At 41.5% G+C, this 26165-nt stretch overlaps 1 protein-coding gene across 1 annotated transcript in view; it reads right to left on the minus strand.

Moving 5' to 3' along the window:
• Nucleotides 1-10514, minus strand: part of LOC139158857 (perilipin-2-like) — a 29819-nt gene extending 19305 nt beyond the window's left edge. The window contains exons 1-4 of the mRNA XM_070736197.1: nucleotides 10374-10514; nucleotides 9559-9658; nucleotides 7484-7566; nucleotides 5185-5437 (exon numbers count right to left, since the gene is read on the minus strand). Of these exons, the coding sequence (XP_070592298.1) occupies nucleotides 5185-5437; nucleotides 7484-7566; nucleotides 9559-9658; nucleotides 10374-10427 (490 nt within the window). The 5' untranslated portion in view covers nucleotides 10428-10514. The remainder of the gene's footprint in view (nucleotides 1-5184; nucleotides 5438-7483; nucleotides 7567-9558; nucleotides 9659-10373) is intronic.
• Nucleotides 10515-26165: the final 15651 nt, after the last annotated feature.

A 26165-nucleotide genomic window follows, 5' to 3' on the forward strand; every position in this document is an offset into this window, starting at 1 on the left:
AATAGAATTTAATGGTTGTTTTTAATGTAGTATTAATTGGATTTATATGATTGTTCTGGTTTTTGTAAATGCTGTGAGCTGCCTCGAGTCCTCGGAGAGGGGCGGCATACAAATCCAATTAAATAAATAAATAAATAAATAAATCTGATCATCTACTGCAACCGTTTGAAAAGCAAAATCAATGCTGAAGCCAAATTCATTTAACGACCATGTTAATAACTTATCACATACAGTTAACAACAATGGCCAAAAAAAGGTAGTAAAATGTGTCAAAACTCACTTAACAAATGTCTCACTTAACAGCTGAAAGTTTGGGATCAATCCTGGTCATAAGTCGAGAACCATCTTTATAGCCCACAGACCAGCACTGACCAATCCGGTTTTGTGACATTATTGTAATGGCACCAGCGAGTGGCTACCGGTTCTTGTGAACTAGTCCGAAGTGGGAGAAACCCAGTTGGCGATAAAATACCAAGGCAAAACAAGGCAAGGCAACAGGAAGAAATGGTTACACCGGATATTTCTATTTGGGAGCAAATGTTATTTATTTAGCCTGCTCTGTGTCATATACATTTATTTATTTATTTATTTAGACTGGTCTATATCATATACATGGCATATACATGGACATTCTAATTTTTTAAGTTTCACCTGTAGCATCACACGATACTAGATTAGAGTTAGACCAGCTGGACATGCAAATCTAGATTCTCAATACAAAGTTATGGGCTTTCTTAACTTAATTTTGATTTTTCATATTATATGGGCTTAGTAGTCAAAATCTTTTCAAAACCAGTTTCTGTGAAAATTTGATGGGCTTAAAAGACCATACATTTAAAGACCATACATTTCATTAGGGGTTTAACGTAGATTTGCCTGCTCCATCTTATTCTTACTAATTGAAAGTTCTAGGTTCATACAGAGGGACCCAGGTGCTCAGTGAGGAGTTCAGAACTTTTTTGGACAGGCATTTAAACTAGGTAAAGGGGACAGAGATGTAACTGACGTGGATGATTTCTGTCCCCGATCAATGATGATAAATCAGTTGCTTGAAGTTTATGAAAAGAGAGCTGTAAATAAAATAGATGTAGTTGTTGATGATAAGGGGAAAACTAATAATGATAATAATGTTCTTAGGGTAATGTGCACGAATGCTCGAAGCTTGAGCAACAAGCTCTGTGAGTTAAGGGCCATAATTAGTGTTGGGCGAACCGAAATCGTAAAGTTCGGGTTCGTACCAAACTTTGCGAAATTCGGTATGCTGAACCCAAACCCGAACTTTTCCAAAGGTTCGGCAAAAGTTTGGGTTCAGGAGCATGCCGAGAAACGCCGCCGCCTGGCTGTCACCTTCCGAAACAGCAGGGGCGCTTCTCGCCATTCTCCCGAATGCCAAGCCCGGAAGTTCGGCAAAAGTTCGGGTTCAGGTTCAGGAGAATGCCAAGAAGCTCTACTAGCCAGCTGTCACCTTCCCAGAAGAGCCGGGGAGCTGTCGGCCAGTCAGGAGGTGCAAACGGAGGTGGGGAATCCCAATAGGGGATTCCAGGGGTGGAGGTTTGACGTCACGGAGACATCCTTCCTGGAGTCCCCGTTTCGGCCGGCCAGAAAGGACGTCTCCGTGACGTCAAAGCTCTGCCCCTGGAATCCCCTATTGGGATTTCCCACCTCCGTTTGCGCCTCTTGACCGGCCGACAGCTACCCGGCTCTTCTGGGCAGGTGAAAAATATTCTAGTCTGTGCAGTCAAAGCAAGCCTGTAGCTTTAACTTTGCCTGTTCAATTCCAGTCTTTACTGATTTAATTGTTGGTTTTGTGGCTTTAAATCTTTGTAAGCAGATAGAAAATGCATCATGCAATGATCAGAGTGGCTCACAGCTGCTCTTGGTTTTTAATGGAAATTGGGTTCTGGAAAGCTGACACCTAGAGTTAAAACCTAATGGGGGTAAAGATTTAGTCCAGTGTTGGCGAAACTTTTTTCATCCGGGTGCCAAAAGGATGCGCTTGCGGGTGATAGGGCGCGTATGTGTACCCACACCTGTAATGCAATGCTCTCTCACCCCCCCGCATGCACACAACCCCCCCTGCGCTGCCCTTCCACATATGCGGACAGGCCTCACTGAAGCCTCCGGATTTCCAATAGGCTTTTAGGGCCTTTTTTTGCCCTTGCCCAGGGTTCAGAAAAGCCTCCTGAAGCCTGGAGATGGCAAAAAAACAGGCCAGGAGGCGCCTGTAGTAACTTGGCTCTCCTTCCTGATTTTCAAGAGAGGCTGCTCCAGAGCGGTCCGAAAATGCAATGGCAACTAAACAAACAACAATTAGATCAAAAGAGATCCCCATTCACAATCCCTGAGCTAATATTATCAGTCCGTTCATTTCACAAATAACATTCCCCACAACTAGGTTTCCGAGAAATTTTAGCTAGTAGTCACTTTAGTCCTCAAATAAATCCCCCTTGATTAAGCTTTGGGGAAATCTGAGCTATACAGTGATCTCTCGATTAGCGCGGGGGTTACGTTCCAAGACCTCCCGCGCTAATCGATTTCCGCGTTATAGTGGTGCGGAAGTAAAAAACACCATCTACGCATGCGCGCCATTTTTTTCATGGCCGCACATGCGCTGATGGTGGAGTTTGCGTGTGGGCGGCGGGGAAGACCAAGGGAAGGTTCCTTCAGCCGCCCAACAGCTGATCTGCTCCGCAGCGCGGAAGCAGCGAGGAGCCGAAGATGGGGTAAAGGCAAAGGGGAAACCCCATCTTCAGCTCCTCGCTGCTGCCGCGCTGCGGAGCGGATCAGGTGTTGGGCGGCTGAAGGAACCTTCCCTTGGTCTTCCCGCCGCCCAGGCAAAGGGGAAACCCCAAGATCGCTTGCCGCTTGCCGCTTGCCGTATTGCAGCTTGGAGCCTTGCTTCGCCTCCTTCGCTGCAATACGGCAAGCGGCAAGCGGCAAGCGATCTTGGGGTTTCCCCTTTGCCTGGGCGGCGCTGGGGCCATGCGGAGCCGCTCATCTAGGGGGGCGTGGACCGGCAAGGTGCCCTCCGCTCTCTCTCTTTCTCTCCCTGTTACCGGTGTGGTATAAGAGAGAGAAAGAGAGAGAAAGGAGGGCGACTTGCCAGTCCACGCCCCCTGGATGAACAGCCTCGCATGGCCCCAGCGCCGGGCTCCGCTGTTGCCTCCGCCCCCATTCGGCTCTGCAGCTGAGAGGCCTTCCCGGCAGAGCCCTCCCCAACAGCTCCCGCCACCAGCGCAAAAAAGAAAAGAAAAAAAATCCCCAAAAGAGGCAGGCACAAAGCGGGGGCACAAGGGGAGCTGCCCGGCAGAGGTTGCTTTTTTTCTTCTCGTGGGCAAGTGGAGGGGGGGAGAGAGAAGGGAGGAAGAGAGTGTGAGAGAGGAAGAAAGAGAGAGAGAAATGATAGAAAAAAGGGGAGAAAAAAAGAGAAATGAGAAAATGATTGAAGCATAGTGACAGGAAAGAAAGAGAAAGAGACAGAGAAGTGACTCTTGGTGATGACGTATGACGTCATCGGGTGGGAAAAACCGTGGTATAGCAAAAAAACCGTGGAGTATTTTTTAATTAATATTTTGTGAAAAACCGTGTTGTAGCGTTTCGCACTAATCGAGACCGTGCTAATCGAGGGATCACTGTACTTCGAATAACTAAAAAAAACCACATTTCAATTCCTCTCCCTCATTGTTAATAATATTTAATTGAGGAAGTGAGGGGATTATTTTAGCACATGTGCTACAATTTGGTGAGGAACCACAAAAAGAGATCAGCTTTGGCCCAGACTCCTTTTCACAGCCCTCCCTTCCCCAGCACTACACTATTATTACATTTTAGTGTAGTGAACTTAACCTTCCTGCCGTGTAAAAATAAGATCCATAGGCTTTGTGAAACTGTTCAGTTAGATTTTGTGAAAGAGGGCAAGATGGTAAAATACAACCCTTTTGGTGGAGATGGGTAGGTATGTACATTTGATCAATAAACTGATCTGTACCAGGCTCCCTATCAATCATCTGCCACACTTTAGGACAGTGTTGCTCAACCTCAGAATTTTTAAGATGTGTGGTCTCTAACTCCCAGAATTCTGTGGGATGCTGGCTAGGGAATTCTGGGAAATGTAGTCCACAATCGGAAAAATTGCTGAGATTAAGAAACACTGCTTTAGAATGTTTTTCGTAAAGTCAGAGAATTAATTTCATAAGCCCGATAAGCGTGTAATTTTGTTTGCTAAAATGTGACCCAATTTTTTAAAAAGTAAAGCATTTCATTTTTGGTGACCTTACACCAAAATTGAATGGGCAATGAGTGATAGTGATGACTTGTTATGGCCTTGAACTTTTTAGACTGGGGGTTAGAAATGCCCATGCCTTTCATTTAGGTTAGGTGACAATAAGTTTTCCAAAGTCTCCATAACAGAGGAGAAAAAACAGGTACTCTTTTCACTTAAGTCTTCAACCTAACCTTTGCATCGGTCTTAAAATCAGCTGTAGCAAGGAGGATCAGCTGGAAAGAGGATCGATAGAGGGATTTGGAAGAAATGGGCTTAGGTTAAGTCATGGATGATTGAATATGGTTTGTTGAATAAGCCACAAATACTGGCTCATCATATCAGTTGGGTCTTTCAGATTTCACATCACTCACTGACCAGCAAGAGCTCTCTAGGCAAGAGATTTTCAGAATTAACAGCACTCAATTTTAACAAAAATGAACTATAAAATATTAGATTTCGTGGTTTTTAAAAATAACTAATCTAATCTGTTTAGCATACCTAAGTCCTTGGAGAAGGGCGGCATACAAGTCTAATAAATAATAATAACAATAACAATAATAATACCTCCCAATGCTTACTTCTGACATATTTTCAATATTGTATATCTTTACTAGGCCAGCAAATGCATTCTTGGTCTACTTTTTCTAGCTAATGACTTTCAGATGTTTTAAACTTTACTCAAATGAATAAGTTTTTAAAACTGAATGAATGAAAGAAGAAATACTGTTAGTTGGTTAACTATCTCAGCTATTGTATACATTTGGATTAAAAAATTAACTGTTTTACAGTTTTAGAATTATATGCCATCCAGAGTCACTTGGCAGAGATAGATAGCTGTAGAAATAAAAGAAGTAAATAAATTTACAGGTTAAACTTATTAAAAATGTGGATAATCAAGAGAGGGAACCGCATAGTCTTACAAAATTCCTCATCCGTGATTGGCAGAAAGTGCTCTAATAAGTCATCCGATTTGAAGATAATCTTGTCAACACTACTGGCCATCATCTGTGCCATGTCGATATCCATAATGGTGTCCACAGCACTCCTCGCTGAACACAACGTTACTTCCACGCTCTCCGCGGCAGCTTCGATGCTTATATCTAGCATGGTATCCATAATGTCCTTTACTTCAGTTAATTTGGTATAAATAGATTCAATGGCATTTGTCATGATCTGGCAGTGAGAATCCAAAAAGAGAAGAATGAAGAAAATTGACAGAATTAAGCACCAGCGCATATATACTGTATCTTCCTCTCTAAATTTGGGTTACTGTGTTCCCCCAAAGTAAGACCCTGTCTTATATTGTTTTGAACCCTGAAATAAGCGTTTGGCCTTATTGCCAATGGCTTAAAAGCCCGACTATCAGGGGATGTCTTATTTTGGGGGAAACAGGGTATGTGTCATTTTTGCATCCAATTTGAATTTTATTTCAGTTTGCTTTTAGGGCAGCAATTACGTTTAAAAAACAACAACAACAAATATACAGATAGTCCTCAACCTACAACCACAATTGAGCCCAAATTTCCATCATCTAAGCAAGGCAGTTAAGCGAGTTTTATCCCATTTTACATCTTTTGCCATAAAAGTTAAGCAAATTATGTAGTTGTTTAGTGAAACTGACAATGACATTGTCATATGTCAGCTGGTAAGATTAGAAATTGTGATCACACAAGACACAGACAGTGCAACTGTCATCTATACATGCCAATTGCCAAGCACCCAAATTTTGATCATGCAACCATGGGGATGTTGTAATGGTCATTAATTGTGAAAACCTCTTAAGCTACTTTTTCAGTGACGTTATTAACTTGGAATGGGCACTAAATGAATGGTTGTTAAGTAGAGGACTATATGTGCACAAACCAAATTGATTAGTATGTTCTAGGAATACTGAGCAATGGGTCAGGGTAAGAAATGAAACAAAGATTCCCAAGAAAAAACTTTTATTTATGAAAATACCCGCAAAGCCAGTCAAATGGTTTATAAATCTGGAACTCAATTACCCTGCTAATAGGAATAATGATGATGCTGAACCTAGGGAGCGCATGTCAAATATGGCATGTTTTGGGTAACACACCAGTGTTTACCAACACCTAACAATTATTCTCAAAAGCACATGCTGTTCTCATGCAATTATCTGACATCTTGGGAGCTGCATGAGAATGGGGGTATGTGTGCGTTGCCATGTAGCCTCTGGAGGTTGTGCGAGGGGGCCACGCTCTTGCACAACCTCTGGAGGCTCTAAAAATCAGGCAAGTATCAGATAGTTTTCAGAAGCCACAGAACCTACACAAAAAAAGAATGTGAGGCCTCGTGTGATCTGGAGCTGCCTCAGATAGGCTGCAGAAAAAACACCACCTGAAGGTAAATGACATGGCAGATTCTGAGGAATCGCACAATTGTTTGATACTTTTCAAAATAGGTAAAAAATTCTTTCTCATGTGTTTTTGTGTGACACACACACGTAAGAGTCCCCCTCTGAGGGAGGTAGGCAATTCAGAAATGTGAATAAATAAAATAAAAACGTTAACTGTTTTCCAAAATTTTGACATGCCAAGCCCAAACGTTTTACCCTCACATAGACCCTACTAAACATAAGGGGCTGTTTTACATTTTTTATAAAAAAGGCAAAAAAAGCATTTTAAAATGTTTGCTGGAGGAATCCTACTAGTCCAAAAATTTGGAAGGTGAAATATTTAAAGGAGAAAATAAAATGTCTTTTTTTCCCACCCATAGGAAGAAAAGGCTGGTTGGCATTTCAGCATGACCTGGTTGGTTCAGCACCTGCTGATAACAGCTATGTCTGAAATCCATTCTCATGAAGTTGATCACTTATCTCTTATACTGACTATAGTAGAGAGAGAAAGAGAATTTGTGGTCTTCTAAGTCTTGCTGAATTACAGTGCCCTGCATCCTTCACATTCCCTGTCCTAAGGACGTTGGGAGTTTGAAATTCAATGAAATGTAAAATGTCACATTTTGGTTACATGAATCTACACAGATAGATATGATATTTATATTTATGATATTTATATTTATTTACTTACTTACTTATTCCAAAACGGAGTCAGAGCTGCTAACACGTAAGATAAATACAACAATAGTAAAATAGGGAAATAGAACAATCAGATTAAAATCAATAATTTAATAAAACAATATCCTAAAAGAACCATGCATACACTGCAGTCAATCTAATATTATGGAAGGTCAAGTGATTACCTGGTCCACCGTCTGTTGCATAATAGGATATTTGTGTTGTAGCCTGTAAAGATTCCTACAGGCAAACATATTTGCAAAAGAAACTGTAAACAGTAAAGATGAAAAAAAGATTTGATTACTTAAAAGATTCCCAGTTATGTTCAACAACTGGATTCTAGTTGCATTTGGTTTTTATGCTACTTAGAATTTACAAAATGCGATATTGTTTTATGCTGCAGTGTAATGATAAAGGAAAGTAATCACATAAAGGTGGGATTGCAATGCTATGCACTCATTTAGGTAAAGGGTGGGTTCTAACTTACCTCGTTGCCATTCGCTTCCTCCTGCGCCATGTGGGCGTGTGCGCGCAAAGCGCAGGGGCCCAAAATTTGCAAAATATTTTTTATAAAAAACCAAAAACAAGATGGCGGCTCATGCGCAGTGCCGGAAACTTGGCTTCTGCGGAAAGCAATAGACATCACAATCTCTGGAACGTTTTAATTTTTAAAAATTGTACTAAGCTACAGTAATTCATCTGTTTTGTCCATGGTCTTGTAATAGGTCTGTATTGTTCTTCACACCCACCCACCCACCCCGGAACTTTAATCCCAGGGAGTAGAAAGTAGGGAACTCAGTCTCGGAAAAGTTCTGGTTCCTCTTGGATTTTGAGATACCGTAAATTGCAAGATACACATGAAAGGGGAGAATTTTGTTAATCAGTAATAGAAGATTCTCTCCCCTCTCCCGCCCACTCTCAATTAATAAAGATCAGAAACTACCGTATATACTCGAGTATAAGCCGACCCGAGTATAAGCCGAGGCACCAATTTTTGCCACAAAAACTGGGAAAACGTATTGACCCGAGTATAAGCCGAAGTTAGAAAATGCAGTGGCTACTGGTAACTTATAAAAATGGAAAACAATAAAATTACATTAATTGAGACATGTTTTAGAATATTTATTTTAAAGAAAACCAGTAAACTAGCTCTGTAAATTTAAAAGAGGGTAAACAAATTAACAATATTAACAATAAATTAAAAAGTAAAAAAAGTAGCTCGATCAGCAACAAAGCTAAAACCTAAGAGTTAAAATCCTTCAAAACTGGATTCCTTCTCATCATTAATTGGATTTACATTATTGTTCTGTTTTTATATATGCTGTGAGCCACCCTGAGTCCTTGGAGAGGGATTGCATACAAATCCAATTAAATAAATAAACAAACAAACAAACAAATTAATAAGTGTATCCAAAGAAGAGCTTCAGCATTAGCTGCTGTGAGGTTATCAGCATAGAAAACCAAATAGATAGATAGATAGATAGATAGATAGATAGATAGATAGATAGATAGATAGATAGATATAGATAGAAAGATAGATAGACAGACAGACAGACAGATAGAAAAATAGATAGATAGATAGATAGATAGATAGATAGATAGATAGATAGAAATAGATACAGATAGATACAGATACACACACACACACACACACACACACACACACACACACACACGACTTCACCGGCTTCCCATTGCTTTTCCCCTCTCTCGGTTGGAGCAAATGGCTGCCTCGTTTGCTTGAGCCAGGGAGAGGAACTACGGCGTGCGAGAGTGGACAAAAGCTGGTGCCTCCTCGCTCTGGCTCAAGCAATGGCGCCCTCGTGTGGTGACTTTGTCAATGACCTGAGTATACTCGAGTATACTGTATACGGTATATTGCAAACAAAGACCAGGCACTATTCAAAGATGTCTCCGTGGTCATGTGGCTGGCATGACTAAACACCAGAGGCACACTGTTACCTTCCCACGAAAAGTGGTCCCTATTTTTCTACTTGCATTTTTTATATGCTTTCAAAGTGCTAGGTTGGCAGAAGCTGGGACAAGTAACAGGAGCTCATCCTATTATGCGGTACTAGGGATTCGAACCGCTGAACTGCTGACCTTTCGATCGACAAGCTCAGTGTCTTAGCCACTGAGCCACCGCATCCCTACTGACAATCTCAAAAACCATACATTGGAAAACCAAGCCAAAAAGATGAAGAATGACATGGCAAAGAATAGTTTGGAGTGAGCCTACCAGCTATGACCAATTACTTACGTTGAGGTTCAAATATGTGGAGAAGAGGCTCTGTGCTTCTTGCAATACTCTTCACATCCGTCTCTGCCATCTCAAAGACTGCTTGGATAGCTGGATGAGACTGCTTGGCAAAAGTATAGGGAGACAAAACCCACTCATAAGTAGAACCGATTAATGGCACATCACCAAACCTTTGGATGGACACTAAGAAATAAGATACCATAGAGTCACCATCTTGCTGGATTGCAGAACAGCTCTACCTTGCTGAACTGCAGTTAGATCATATTTTCAATTAAGTTACGATTCATGCTGGTATGTAAAACTGAATAAATAGTAAACCGATACTGTTGAACTTTAGTTTCTCAGCACATTATTGTGAGCTTAAAAACAGTACAGTGTAAGAATGTACACTGCTCAAAAAAATAAAGGGAACACTCAAACAAAACACCCGAGATCTGAATGAATGAAAAATTCTCACTGAACACTTTGCTGTGTACAAAGTTGAATGTGCACAACAGCATGTGAAATGGATTGTCAATCAGTGTTGCTTCCTAAGTGGACAGTTTGATTTCACAGAAGTTTGCTTTACTTGGAGTTATATTGTGTTATTTAAGCGTTCCCTTTATTTTTTTTGAGCAGTGTATTTAAGGAGTACAAAAGTTTTCCTCAGCATGTTAAGTCCTTTGATAGTTTTACTGTGATAAAACTAGGAGCCTATGGGCCTGCAGATCTTTATAAATCTATGAAATAGATTAGAAAATCCATGCTGGGTTCTATCCTTGTTACAGTTTGATCCTTAAATGGTATCCTGGCTTCTTCCAGTATTGGTCACTTACCTGGTGATCATCTACAATTCTTGTAGGGATTAACTCTGCTCCAGGAGAAGACATGATGATGATAATAATGAGAACAAGCGGGCAGCACTATAGAGAGACAAGATCCCATGCAGTCACCACAGTAATATATCAAATTACATTACACACAATTTTAGCAGCTTTTGCAGGAGGAGGAAGGCCAATTAAATAAGCAAACAAATAAACCCTACTCTATCTCTATACCTCTAATTAAGCAGTATTTATTCCAAACCTGATCTATTTTCACCACAAGAACATCTGGAGATCTCAGATTTAGCTTCAGCTTTAGCGGTGAGGTCAAAAGATTCCTCACCACTAATATTTGATTCCATACTTACTGTATGTGATTTGTTTGCTTACTGTAATGTGATTTGTTTGCTTTGGGCTGATCTTTATTCTTGCACTTTTGCCAACTAGCTGTGTTTGTACAAATTATTCAGGTTTTGATTCTTATTATTTACAAGTCAATAGCTCAGGTGTTTTCGACCAAAGACTTACACCCTCAACAAAGCAAATGTTTTAACCCTGATTCTACAGTTATCAGCATAACTTTCTTTCAAAGTAATCAGAAATTGTTGGCATTTCTGAGCATTACAGGTAGGTCTCAACTTACCACAATTGAACCCAAACTTTATGTTGTTAAATGAGAAATTTGTTACATGAGTTTTGCCTCATTGTATTACTTTCCTCACCCATTTTGTTAAGCAAATGACTTCATTTCTTAAATTAGCAACACAGTTGTTAAGTGAACCTGGTTTCCCAGCTGACTTTGTTTTTCAGATCGCAAACTGTTGTAAGGCAAAGACTGCTAATTTCTTGCAACTAAAGCAATATAGCCACAGAATTTCAGACACAGGATTTTAAAGAGAAACCAAATAATTCTGCAAAACAAGCTAAAGGGGGAAAAAACCCCACCAGGATACAGCCAAATATGGCCCCCTTTAAAAAACTCAATGAAACTAAGTTTCTGGGAAATACCTCCTCTCTTAAAATATAGCAAAGTTATGTTGGCTCCGGAGCATTTTGGTGGCATTGTTGCACAATGTAACATCCACACTGCAGAAGGCCAAGAAGCTATATCTGACAAAAGTCAAATATTTTACTAAAACCTAAACCCAAATTATAAGGATAAATCATCTCTTCCACCGATGCCCAACATGTGTTATTCAAAAGGACACAATGCAATCGACTTATCTCTGAATGAGCAATTTCCATTCAACTATCAAGCCTGGGAGACCAACACTTTGCAAAAAATTTATTAGTTTTGCTTTGCAGAGTCATTTAAAAAGAAAACAGAAAGACCAACTTTAAACCACATTTCAGGTGGGGAGGAAAGCAACTCAGGTTGGTCATACATACCTCAAAGCCAACGATAAAGCCATTTCCGGCCTCAGTGGTCTTTATATACTTATAAAACATGAAAAGGAAGAGTCGGGCTATCATTGACTGACAGTTCCAAAAAGCAATCAAAAGCTTCTTCCACTGCTGAATGGGAGATAAGGTAAATTGTGTTGGGAAAGACAATGGCTGCAATTCTATACTGTATTCCTTTAAAAACCCACAATCAGGTTGACTAAGAATTATGTTAACTAGAATTAAAACCATCCAGAGGAGCCCATGCTAGAAAAAGTAGCTATAAATTTACAGTGACCATATCTGTCCTTTATTAAAAAGGGCAATCTTTTACTTTTTTTAAAAAAAACTGTCCTTTAGATTTTTAAAAAAATTAATCCTTGTATTAATTAATGTTTGTATTCTTATGAACCTCTTTCAGATTTATCCCTTTTGGGGATTATACTTTATTTTTTTCCAAGGGGGAGAGCGTGCAAGACCGGCGGCAATGGAGCGAGACTACGCGCTCCATTGCTGCTGCCGGAATAGTGCTTCCACCCATTCTGGGTCCTGCCCATCCCTACGTAGCGCAGTCTCCTGGAGTTCCGCATTCCCTGCAGGCTTTTCACAGCCACCTACCAACTCACCTCTGGAGGTGTCTGGAACTGGTTCTTCGTCATTCCGTTGCAGCTCCTGGGGAAGGAAGGAAAGGCCAAACTGTCCTCTGGAGAATCCTGTGGACGACAATGATCCCATTCTCCATTAAGGACACCAGTCCCTGCTGATTTGCGGCTGCTGCTGCTCCCTGACCCCATTTGAGCTGACATCTAATCCTGCAAATGAAGATACGGAGGCTAAATCCTAAGCTTTCTGCGTCCCAGTAAGATTGAGAAAGGACAGGGTGCATCAGGCCCTATGGGCCAACAGCAACCCTTACGGTTAGGGCGATGCCTTCATTCCTGATGGGAGGGGGAGAAAGCTTTTGCAAGCCTTAAGCTTAGAAGGATATCTACCATAATTTCTCCCCCTCCGAGCAAGAGTCAAGGCATCGCCGAGACCCTAACGCTCACCCTCTGCCCCCCTGGCCAAAGGTTTCTTACCTCCGAGGGCTCTCGCTGCCAGATGGTATAGGTCGTCTCTCTGGGGGAAGAAAACAAAGGGGACAAAGATCAAAAGCAGCCATGGCCCATTTTGCAAAAGTGGCCATGTGGAGGCTCCAAGAGCCCTTCCAGCTGGCCTGCCAAGGGGTTTGGCCTGCCAGTGGGACTGCCCTGTGTCACCTGTCCTTTGACACAAGCAGCAGCAGCAGAAGTAGAGACGCCTCCCCTCTGCACGTTTTTTTACCTACCCTGAACACTGGCTGCTTTCTCCATCTTGTGGCTCCTGAAATGAGAATGCAAATATTATATCTATTGCCATAATTTCTTGGCAGGATGTCTGCCATTATAGTAGGGAGGGGGTCTTACCAGTGGCCTTACCATTTCCTTAATGGACTCCACAATAGGGGAGAGCCCTGGAGTCCATTTGGTTGGGATCACCATCCTGGGGAGAGAACGAAGGGCCTGGCATTCAGGTAGGGCAACAACCAAGGACTGTCCAAACAGTCCAGCCACCAATATTGGATCCTAACAACATTCAAAATATTATTGCCCAATACTATATAACAGTGTATGGCTGCTTTTCAGCAAATGGCTGTTTTTCCACTCTACATGGTGATTACCTGAGCTTGCTCTAGTCACCCACAAAACCAGGCCCAGCCTCTGCTGAACCAGCCTTCTTTGCAACACAAATCTTTGGAGGATTAGAGGATCATAATTATTCAGATACCTCAGGTAATGAGAGCCAAGCCTCAGCAATGGAAGAGGCAGAGTGTCAGGATGAGGCCCTCTCTGCTGATGAAGCTTTACCAATAGAGCAGCCTACTCCTGCAGGCCTTTTTCCACCAGCCTTATTTAAATCACTTCTCCAGAAGGCTACGACTGCTTCTGGCCTGGCCACGCCTCCTATCACAGGAACTGGAAACAAAGCTTCTACTTCCCATTCCATATATTGCTGAACAAGTCCAGGCAGTGGCCCTTATTCCAGCTCCTCAGCTGTTCATTGATAACATTCAGAAGCAGTTCACTGTTCCTGTGGCAGACTCAATACCTCCAACTTTTGACAAGAAGCATTTCAATGTAGCTCTTGAGCTAGCAAACTTGCTCAAGCCCCTAACTTATCAGCTACAGTTAACAACAATGGCAAAAAAAAAAGATAGTAAAATGGGGCAAAACTCACTTAACAAATGTCTCACTTAACAGCTGAAAGTTTGGGTTCAATTCTGGTCATAGGTTGAGAACCACCTCTATAACTCATAGTAGCTTTCCTAGGGCTAAGATTCCAGGCTTTCCCTCCCATCTGTCCATCCACTCCCAGCTCCCAAATTTCCAACTTCTCTTCCCTCCAAGAATATAAACAGGAAGGAGGACCCCTGTGTTATTGATTGATGGTTATAAGAGCCAATCAGCATTCACTGAATTTGTGGGTAATAGGAAATGGCCTTTCCCAACACAAGGCCTCCAAATCAGGCCTGAGATGAGAGATGTTGAGATGTGGTCCATGCTGTTTGTCCTCCTGTAATTCCCCCCAGGATGAGACAGCCAGTGTTTTCAATGGTTTGCATCAGGGGTAGGTTCCAACTTCCCTCGCTGCTGGTTCGCATGGGTGCGCTTCGTGGGAGGGCCAGTTCTTCGTGGCCACACATGCACAGTAAGAAAAAAATCCCCTCCCCCCCAAAAACCCCAAAGCCAAAAAAACAAAAATGTGGCCTCCATATGCACAGTACAGGAACTTGGCTTCTGCACATGCTCAGGAGGAAAAACATTTTTAAAATGTGGTGGGAATTTTTTTTTATTTTTAAAGATGGTGGTGCCCATGGACCGGCACTGACCAATCCGGTTTTGTGACATTATCATGACGGCACCAGCGGGTGGCTACCAGTTCTTGTGAACCAGTACGAACTGGGAGAAACCCACCTCTGGTTTGTACACTTTTTGCAGTGAAGAGAGACACACAAACACAAAAGCCCATAATTAACTATGAGTAGGTTTATGATGGCGATAAAATACCAAGGCAAAACAAAGCAAGGCAACAGGAAGGAATTATTACACCGGATATTTCCATTTGGGAGCAAATTTTATTTATTTAGACTGCTCTATATCATATACGTGGCATATACATGGATATTCTAATTTTTCAAGTTTCACCTGCAGCATCACATGATGCTAGATTAGTTAGACCAGCTGGACATGCAAATCCAGATTCTCAATACAAAGTTATGGACTTTCTTAACTTAATTTTGATTTTTCGTATTATATGGGCTTAGAAGTCAAAATCTTTTAAAAATCAGTTTGTCTGAAAATTTGATGGGCTTAAAAGACCATACATTTCATTAGGGGTTTAACATAGATGTGGCTGCTCCATCTTATTCTTATTTATCTGAAAGTTCTAGGTTAATATTTGTTTTAAATTATTATAGATGTATAGACATTTGGTCCTACCTCAAGGCATTGTTTTAAACCAGGGGTCTCAAACTCAATTTACCTGGGGGCCGCTGGAGGTAGAGTCTGGGTGAGGCTGGGTCACATCAGGTTTTCCCCCCAAAAAGCTCTTACAAAAACATTCCAATGTTATTAAATGTCTTTATTTTTTCATCTTATTTTATGTTTAAAAATAAAAATAAATTAACAAATTCATAAGAAAAATAAAAATAAATCAGTAATAAATAAAAAAAATGAAAATGATAATAATAATAATAACAACAACAATAATAATACAGCAGATATAGAAGACTGAAGAAACCACATATACTGTAGTTGCTGACTAGAGAAATGTAATTAGTATTATTGAGATTCAAATGTCTGTATTAATAGTTCTTTAACATTTAACTTTCTGAACATGAATGGAACATTGAACATGAACTGTTTTGAACGTGGCTTCTTCTCCCTACTTCTTGCTGCTAGAGATCTGGCAGCTCTTACTCTTGCATAGCCAAGCCACATTTGGTTTAAGGGAGGAAGCAGTTGAGATCCTCCATAGGGCTTGGAGATGCTCATCAGTAAGTCTGGACCTGTACTTGGATTTGTTAAATCAGAAGCTGGAGGCCGAGGAAGGTTAACAGCTCTTTATTGGCAATCAGGAACAGTTGAAGTGACCAGCTCGCAGGTAGGAAGTGACTGCTGGCTACCGGCTAAAGCTGCGCCTTATATACCTTGCTGGCACGGGGAAAACAGCCGTGAGTTCCTCTTTTTTAAACTTTCGCGCCAAGGTTTCCCTTAGCCGCGACTTAAGCCAATCAGCGGTTACCTTTATTTAAAAGTACAAACATAACACCCTTCCCCCCATAGCTTGAACAAACTGTCAATCATTTAGATATGTGACGTAGTCTGGTAGCCTGATTGGTGGCTTGCCGACTCGCCCAGACCTGCGCAGTTCAGTTTGCAGGGAGTTGTCCTCTTGGTCGGCTGGCTCCTGTGCTGCTCCGTCCTGGTAAAGATTGTCTTCCCCTATGGACGTAGAAGTGGCCTTTCCAACGCCAGCCGCCAGGGTTCCAGGGCAGCCGCCGCTGGATGCCAGAAGAGGATGCGCTGAGTAGTCTGGTTGGTTTTGGTAATTCCCATGCGTTTGATCTACGGGAAAAATGTCATTGTTACTTTGCGTTAACTCACTTGGATGTCGTTTTCTGATTTGGTCTATGTGTCTGCGCCAGATTTTCCCATTGGCTGGTTGGATCGTGTATGATTTGGGGCCGGTTTTGGATTCAATTGTCCCCTCTCTCCAGTGGAGATTTGAGTCAAAGTCTTTTGCATAGACTGGGTCGCCCATTTTAAAAGTCAGTTCTGGTTCCGTTGTATGTTTATCTTTCCTTTCGGAATACTCTGGGTGAATTCTGTCCAGCTGGGAACGGAGTTTCCTCCCCATGAGAACTGGACTTTTGTTTGTGCTAGCCGACGGGGTGATGTCCTGGACTAATAGGAATTCGCCCAGCTGCTGTTGCCATTCTCCAGGTGCTGACCGATACAGGGCTTCTTTTGTGAACCTCAACATGCGTTCAAACCGGCCACTAGCGGCCGGGAAATGGGGAGATATTAATCCATGTCGGATCCCTCTTTTGGCCAGAAAGACCTCCATTTGCCTGGAGGTTAATTGTGGGGTGATGTCCTGGACTAATAGGAATTCGTCCAGCTGCTGTTGCCATTCTCCAGGTGCTGACCGGTGCAGGGCTTCTTTTGTGAACCTCACCATGCGTTCAAACCGGCCACTAGCGGCCGGGAAATGGGGAGATATTAATGCATGTCGGATCCCTCTTTCGGCCAGGAAGACCTCCATTTGCCTGGAGGTTAGTTGTGGACCGTTGTCTGAGACGAGCACATCCGGCAGTCCATGTGTTAAGAAAAGTCTCCGCAGCCCCTTTATTGTAGCTGCTGTTGTAGTTGAGGTCATTAAGACAATCTCCAGACGCTTGGAGTATGCATCGACCACAATAAGGAATGATTGTCCCGCTAGAGGTCCTGCGAAGTCTATGTGTATGCGGGACCGTGGTCCCTTTAGTGTCTCCCACTCCGTTGGTTTGGTCTTTGGTGGGTCTGGGCGAGTTTGTTGGCATGGGTGACATGTGGCTACCCAGGTTTCTATGTCCTGGTCTAAACCTGGCCACCAAAGGTGGCTCCTGGCCAGGCTTTCATCCTTACCATGCCTGGGTGACCCTGGTGTAACAATTTCAATGCTTTCTTCTGCAGCTGTTTAGGAATTACCACCCTGTCACCCCACAATATGCAATCTCTTAATACACTTAATTCAGTTTGTCTGTTCTTGAATACCTGACATGTCTCTTTTGGAATTTTCCCCGGCCACCCTTTAAGTACCCATTGTTTTACTCGGGATAACAAGGGGTCTATTTCTGTCTCTCTGGCTATTTCCGCTGCCGTTATTAATGGGTTTTCTTGCATTTCTATCAGCAATACATTGGACGCTGGGGCTGGGTCGTGTACTAATTCTGCCTGAGGACACCTACTTAACACGTCTGCGTGCCCAATTTCCTTCCCCCTCCCTGTGCTTAAGTACATAATTATAAGCAGCTAAAAAGATCGTCCAACGGGTCATTCTCGGAGACGGAAATGTGGGGGTCTGCTTATCTCCTGCTAAAATGCCTAACAATGGCTTGTGGTCCGTAATCAATGTAAAAGGGTGGCCAAACAAATATCCATGGAAGCGTTTAACGCCTGCAACTAAAGCTAATGCCTCCTTATCTAAATGAGAGTAATTCCTTTCTGCAGGTGAAAGGGTTTTAGAATAAAACGCAAATGGGGCATCTGCGCGGGGAAAACAGCCTTGAGTTCCTCTTTTTTAAACTTTCGCAACAAGGTTTCCCTTGGCCGCGGCTTAAGCCAATCAGCGGTTACCTTTTGTTTAAAAGTACAAACATAACAGGATTTATTGAAGTTCAAGGTAGAGAAGAGCTTTTCGCACAAGTATGTGCTCCCAAAAAGACACATGGTCCACTTGAACATTCGGGAAAGCTCAGGGAAGCTGGGGGGGCAATTCTGTCAAAAATTGCCCGAGCTTGTCTGCTTTTCCACTCACCTCCCTGAACTTGGCTTTGAGTTCAGAGTTGCACTGCAGGTCAATGAGCACCATTTGAAGCACAGGAGGGGTATCCTGCACATCAAAGGAGAAGGGGTTCCCCAAAATTTGAAATGTTGCTCTGTGCGTCGTGAAGTCTGCAAATCTGTGATCAAATTCCTCCTGTAGCTTCAAAATGACATCCACATACTCCTCACCACTGAATGGTGTGCCTGCATCTATGAGTGCCTTGCATGCTGGGAAATGGCAAATGTTTGTCTGAGAAAGCTGGGCTTTCCATAACATACGTTTTGTAGAGAATGCTCTCACATTGTCATAGGCAGCACTGACAAGTTGCCCCTGGCCTTGTAACTTTTTGTTCAGTACAGTAAGCTCATGTATTGATATCAGCAAAAAAAGCTATGTCCATAAGCCATTTTGTATCACTTAGCGCAGGAATAGCAATCCCATCTTTCTCCACTTCCGCTCTCAACTCAAAAAATCTCTTCAATATGTTGGTGGTCTAATAGGGAGTTGTTTAAGAGGGATGGTTTGCATCCATCATACAGAGGTACCCAGGTGCTCGGTGAGGAATTCAGAACTGTTTTGGACAGGCATTTAAACTAGGTAAAGGGGACAGAGATGTAACTGATGTGGGTGATTTCTGTCCCCGACCAATGAGGATAAAGCAGTTTTTGGAAGCTTATGAAAAGGGAGCTGCAAATAAAATAGATGTAGTTGTTGATGATAAGGGGCAAACTAATAATGAAAATAATGTTCTTCGTGTAATGTGCACGAATGCTCGAAGCTTGAGCAACAAGCTCTGTGAATTAATGGCCATAATATCTAGAGATAATTTGGACCTAGTTGCCATAACTGAGACATGGTTTAAGGATTCTAATGAATGGGAAATATCCATACCAGGATATACACTGTATAGGAAGGATAGAATAGAGAGAAGGGGAGGTGGAGTAGCCATTTATGTTAAAGAAACTCTAAAAACAACACTAATTCAAAATACATGTCAAGATCTAGAGACCCTCTGGATTTGCATGCAAAATAAAGACGGTTCTGTCATTAGAATTGGGGTGATCTATAGGCCTCCAGGGCAATCTGAGGAATATGACAACAAGATGGTGGATGAAATTACCCAAATGGCAGTAAAGGGAGATATTGTGGTTATGGGTGATTTCAACATGCCTGATGTTGACTGGAATATCCCCAGTGCCCTTACATGCAAAAGTAAGAATATAGTAGAGGCCTTTACAGGAGCAGCTCTGGCACAGCTGGTTAAGACACCAACTAGAGGGGAGAATATTCTAGATTTAGTTTTTACGAATGGGAATTGGGTTTCAGATGTCAAGGTGGGAGAAAATTTAGGTTGCAGTGACCATCTATGTTTGTGGTTTGATGTAAAAACTCATTGTGAGCAATCCTATAATGCAACCAAAGTATTGGATTTCAGAAAAACAAATTTTAATGCAATGGGGGAATATTTAGATAATGAATTAAAGGGGAGGGATAAAATGGCAGGAGCGAGCACCCAGTGGACTGTATTTAAAAAGGCCATCTTAAAAGCCACTGGACTGTATGTAAGACAAATAACTAAAGGTAAAAGGAAGAAGAAACCGCTATGGTTTAGCAATGATGTAAGGACTATAGTCAATGAAAAAAAGGCTGCCTATAGGAGGTATAAAGAGTCTGGAAGTATAGCTGATAGGGAGGTGTATAAAATGAGACAGAAGGAGGCGAAACAGATAATATATGCTGCTAAAGCCTCAAAAGAGGAAGAAATTGCCAAATCTCTAAAGAAGGGGGATAAAACCTTCTTCAGATATATTAGTGATAAGAAGAAGAAAAACTGCGGCATCACGAAGCTTAGTACCGGGAAAAATGCATGCATTAATGGGAATAAGGAGATCGCTGACCATTTCAATAGCTACTTCTGTTCAGTTTTCTCAAAAGACACCTTACAAAATAATACTATAGAGGGATATAGCATTGCTTCCAACTGTACGGATTCAGCTCCAGTGATCTTAGAAGCCGATGTCTTAGAAGAACTTGAACGATTAAAGATAAATAAGGCAATGGGTCCAGATGGCATCCACCCCAGAGTTCTTAAAGAACTCAGATCTGTCATTGCTACCCCCCTGACTGATTTGTTTAACCAATCCTTGTTAACAGGAGATGTTCCTGAGGATTGGAGAATGGCAAGTGTTGTGCCTATCCACAAGAAGGGCAGTAGAGAAGAAGCTGGTAACTACAGGCCAGTTAGCTTGACATCAGTTGTCGTTAAAATGATGGAGACTCTACTGAAAAAGAGGATAAATCAGCACCTAAAAAACAATAACTTATTGGACCCAAATCAGCATGGCTTTACTGAAGGCAAATCATGTCAGACTAATCTCATTGATTTCTTTGACTATGTCACAAAGGTGTTGGATGAAGGTGGTGCCGTGGATATTGCCTACCTGGACTTCAGCAAAGCCTTTGATACGGTTCCACATAAAGAGTTGATAGATAAATTAGTGAAGATTGGACTTAATCCCTGGATAGTTCAATGGATTTGCAGCTGGCTGAAGCATAGACACCAGAGGGTTGTTGTGAATGGCGAGTATTCTGAGCAGAGTCAGGTTACAAGCGGTGTGCCACAAGGGTCTGTTCTGGGTCCTATTCTTTTAATATGTTTGTGAGTGACATAGGGGAAGGTCTGGTAGGGAAGGTTTGCCTATTTGCCGATGACTCTAAAGTGTGCAATAGGGTTGATATTCCTGGAGGCGTCGGCAATATGGTAAATGATTTAGCTTTACTAGATAAATGGTCAAAGCAATGGAAACTGCAGTTTAATGTTTCCAAATGTAAAATAATGCACTTGGGGAAAAGGAATCCTCAATCTGACTATTGTATTGGCAGTTCTGTGTTAGCAAATACTTCAAAAGAAAAGGATTTAGGCGTAGTGATTTCTGACAGTCTCAAAATGGGTGAACAGTGCAGTCAGGCAGTAGGGAAAGCAAGTAGGATGCTTGGCTGCATAGCTAGAGGTATAACAAGCAGGAAGAGGGAGATTATGATCCCGCTATATAGAATGCTGGTGAGACCACATTTGGAATACTGTGTTCAGTTCTGGAGAACTCACCTACAAAAAGATATTGACAAAATTGAACGGGTCCAAAGACGGGCTACAAGAATGGTGGAAGGTCTTAAGTATAAAACGTATCAGGAAAGACTTAATGAACTCAATCTGTATAGTCTGGAGGACAGAAGGAAAAGGGGGGACATGATCGAAACATTTAAATATATTAAAGGGTTAAATAAGGTCCAGGAGGGAAGTGTTTTTAATAGGAAAGTGAACACAAGAACAAGGGGACACAATCTGAGGTTAGTTGGGGGAAAGATCAAAAGCAACATGAGAAAATATTATTTTACTGAAAGAGTAGTAGATCCTTGGAACAAACTTCCAGCAGACGTGGTAGATAAATCCACAGTAACTGAATTTAAACATGCCTGGGATAAACATATATCCATCCTAAGATAAAATACAGAAAATAGTATAAGGGCAGACTAGATGGACCATGGGGTCTTTTTCTGCCGTCAGACTTCTATGTTTCTATGTTTCTATGTTTCCCCTGCTGAGGCAACGTACCTCGGTGAAGTAGAGCACATCCCCATATTCTGATTCCATTTCCTCTAAAGAAGCCTGAAACCTGTGCTTTAAGCCCCTGGATCTGATACTCCTCAGCATGTTTAGTTGTGTAATGACATTTCAAATTGTATTCTTTGTGCAAATAAGACACGTGCTCATCACCAACCTTTTTTCTTCACTGCAGGCTTTGAAAAAGACATGTTTAGGGCTGTCTTATATATAATTGCCCCCCGGAGGCGGAGTAAAGACGCTGAGACATATATTGTGGATTAATTAAGGGTCATTTATTAATTAGCATAAATTTAAATAACTTTAAATAAATTTCAATACGTAACTTTGAATATTTAATTCAAAACAAACTAAGGACCTGCAGAGCCAAACTAACGGGGCGGAAATTCCTAAATAACTAAATGCGCCACACCCCCTAACCAATCCAGTCCGTACCGTCAGTGTGGAATAGGCGAAAAAACGGCCGCCTCTAAAGGGGAGGCCGCAAAAAATTCCTATTCGGCCCCAAAGGGGACCTCCTTATGACACACTGTTGATAGCGGAGGGTGGGCGGGTGTTCGCTCCAATTGCCGCAATGCGGAGGTCCCTTCCGGATCGCCCTTAAATTATTCGTTTTGCTTTGCAGAGTCACTTAAAAAGAAAACAGAAAGACCAACTTTAAACCACATTTCGGGGGGTGGGGGGTGGAAAGCAACTCAGGTTAGTCATACATACCTCAAAGCCAACGATAAAGCCACTTCTGGCCTCAGTGGTCTTTATATACCTATAAAAGCATGAAAAGGCAGAGGCGGGCTATCATTGACTGACAGTTCCGAAAAGCAATCAAAAGCTTCTTCCACTGCTGAATGGGAGATAAGGAAAATTGTGTTAGGAAAGACAATGGTTTTAACAACCCACAATCAGGTTGATTAAGAATTATGTTAACTAGAATTAAAAACATCCAGAGGAGCCGATGCTAGAAAAGGTAGCTATAAATTTATAGTAACCATATCTGTCCTTTATTAAAAAGGGCAATCTTTGAACACTGGGAACACTGTATTTCATTATCCTATTAGATTTCTTTGTGCCTTTGTTTCTTTAGTGTTATGCAGCTTAGCTATTTATCATTGCTGTATCTTTCTTTAGTGTTATGCAGCTTAGCTATTTATCATTGCTGTATCTTCTTGCTGTGAGATTCCGGATGCTGCGCATGTGGAGCAACCGTAATCTCGTGCGCAGACGTTCTTCCAGCAGCAAAAATTCTGTGCACGCATGGAATCAAAACCCCAGTGATTTTAGCTGCCAGAATTGCTTAGGTTGTGCGTGCATTGTGCCTGCAAGACCGGCGGCAGTGAAGCGAGACTACGCACTCCTTTGCCGCTGCCGGAATAGAGTTTCCAACCATTCTGGGTCCTGCCCATCACTACGTAGCGCAGTCTCCTGGAGTTCTGCATTCCCTGCAGGCTTTTCACAGCCAACTACCAACTCACCTCTGGAGGTGCCTGGAGCTGGTTCTTCCTCCTTCTGTTGCAGCTCCTGGGGAAGGAAGGAAAGGCTGTTATTAGTACCAGTTTGCTCTTTCTGTACTTGCCCTCTGCTCTTCCCACGTAGCATATTGGAGTCCTTCCTATCTGAGGGGCTCGTCTTCTGGCATTGTTTTGATGCTTTTCTTGGGGTTTTCTTACTAAGGATACTGGAGGAGGCTGCCATTTCCTTCTCCAGTAGACCACATTGTGCCAGCATCCCCCACTAGGACCTGTCTGATTGGGTGGCCCCGCACAGCATACCTCATTGCTTCATTGAGCTTCGCAAGGCAAGGCATTGATCCCTGAAGAGGGTAGAATACATATCTCTAATTCCTGGAGGAGGCGCTCCAAGCTGTCCGGGGTGTTTCCCTCCAGGCTGCCCAAATTCGCCGGACTGTTCTCTGGAGAATCCTGTGGACGACAATGATCGCATTCTAAATTACCAATCTCATTACTAGGAAGAATTGCCACAATAAAAATGACCATATTACCCAAATTTATATATTACTTCCAAACAATCCCAATTAAATTAGAAGGAACCTTTTTAAAAAAAATTAGACAAATTAATATCCAAATTTATATGGCAAAAAAAGAGACCAGAATTAGACTTAAATGGACACAAGATAGCCCTATGCAAGGCGGACTTGGCTTACCCGACTTCAAACTCTATTACCGAGCAGCAGCCCTAACATGGGTTAAAGAGTGGATGCAACTTCAAAATACGAGACTACTAGCTTTGGAAGGACATGATATCCAGTCCGGATGGCACAGTCTCATTTGGGACAGCAAATCTACTACACACTCATATTTTAAACACCATCTGATAAGGAAGTCATTAATAGACAACTGGAACTTAATTAGGAAGCAACATTATTTTAAAATACCACTATGGTTCTCAAGCATAGAAGCAATAATTTACCCAAACACTATAAGTCGACAAAAACTATTAAACTATTCACACTTATTAGATAAAGACTCAAAATTAAAAACACGAACACAGCTAAATGAAGAAGGAATAAAAGTGGATTGGTGGTGTTATCACCAAATATCATCTAGATTCCATGTAGACATAAAGAAATATGGAATACAGAAAAACTACACTCCATTAGATAAAATCTTATTAGGGCCCCACAAGAAATCAATTGCAAACATTTACAAAATACTCCAAGAACACCAAAACGTGGAAGAAATAGTAAAAGGGAATATGATTGCTTGGGCAAAGAATATAGGTCACACAATACAATTGGACCAATGGGAAAAAATATGGCATACCAATTACAAAATCACAAAATCCACCGCATACAAAGAAAATGCAATAAAAATGTTTTATAGGTGGCATATGCCCCCTGAAAGGCTAGCAAAAATGTACACCAACCTCAAGCCTAACTGTTGGAAGTGTGGTGAGAAACAAGGTTCATATTTTCATATGTGGTGGACCTGCAGACAAGTTAAAGGAATCTGGCACAAACTTCAGAAATGGATAAAGGAAATAACTAAGATTGAACTAGAAATGAAACCTGAAATATTTTTGCTTGGCATTATTGAAAATCAGATGAATAAATAACATTATTACCTAATACAACATCTAATAACATCAACGAGAATAGCTATCGCACAATTTTGGAAGAATGAAAACATGTCAAATGAAAGGAATTTAATTAAAAAAAATGTTAGATTGTGCTGAAGCAGATAAACTAACAATGGAACTAAAAGAAAAAGAAAAAACAAAATACTACCAAATATGGCAAGAATTTTACATTTGGTTAAATAAAAGAACACCCCTTTATATTGCTGCGAGATAAAGTAACAACTTAAAGAACAATCTTTTTTTTTAAAGTCAATATAGTTTTTTGCTTGGTTTATTTGATAAGAACTTACGACATAAGAATTCAACTATAACAACATACAACTCAAACCACTGGTCTTAACACCGCCAAGAATTTTTTTTTTTAAAAAAAAGAGGACGCTGTCAACAGTCTCTACTACAGGAGAAGAGAAGAAATATATCTCTTGCTTGTTTTTTCTGTTCTCTGTATTTTATGTAAATGCACTGTTTGTCGTTATTGTCTTATTATATATACAGTGGTACCTCAGTACTCGACCACAATTCATTCCAAAAGTGTGGTCGAGAACCGATTTGGTCGAGTACCGAATTTATTTATCCCATAGGAAATAATGGAAATGGATTTAATTGGTTCCCAGCCCCTGTTAACTCTCTGAGAACCAATTAAATCTATTTTCTTTATTTCCAATGGGATAAATAAATTCGGTACTCCAAGCTGCAGGAAGGGTGGGGGCTGCTGCAATCCCAATGAACAAAATTTTCTCTGGCTGTTTGGTATCCGAATTTTTGTTCAGATACTGAAGCAAATTTCTGCCGAAAATTTTGTTCATTATCCGATATGTACGAGAACCAAAGCGTTCGAGTACCGAGGTACCACTGTATGTAAATCAAAATTATTTTAAAAAAGAAAAAAACGAATACATACCTCTAATTCCTGGATGAGGCGCTCCAAGCTGTCCGGGGTGTCTTCCTCCAGGCTGCCCAAATTGGCCAAACTGTCCTGAGAATCCTGTGGACGACAATAATCCCATTCTCCATTAAGGACACCAGTCCCTGCTGATTTGTGGCAAAGGAGCCATTGGCACCAGAGCTTGGGGGCATATGTCTAACCTAAGTCCCTT

This window comes from Erythrolamprus reginae, chromosome 2 (genome assembly GCF_031021105.1).
Source record: "Erythrolamprus reginae isolate rEryReg1 chromosome 2, rEryReg1.hap1, whole genome shotgun sequence".
Lineage (NCBI taxonomy): Eukaryota > Metazoa > Chordata > Lepidosauria > Squamata > Dipsadidae > Erythrolamprus > Erythrolamprus reginae.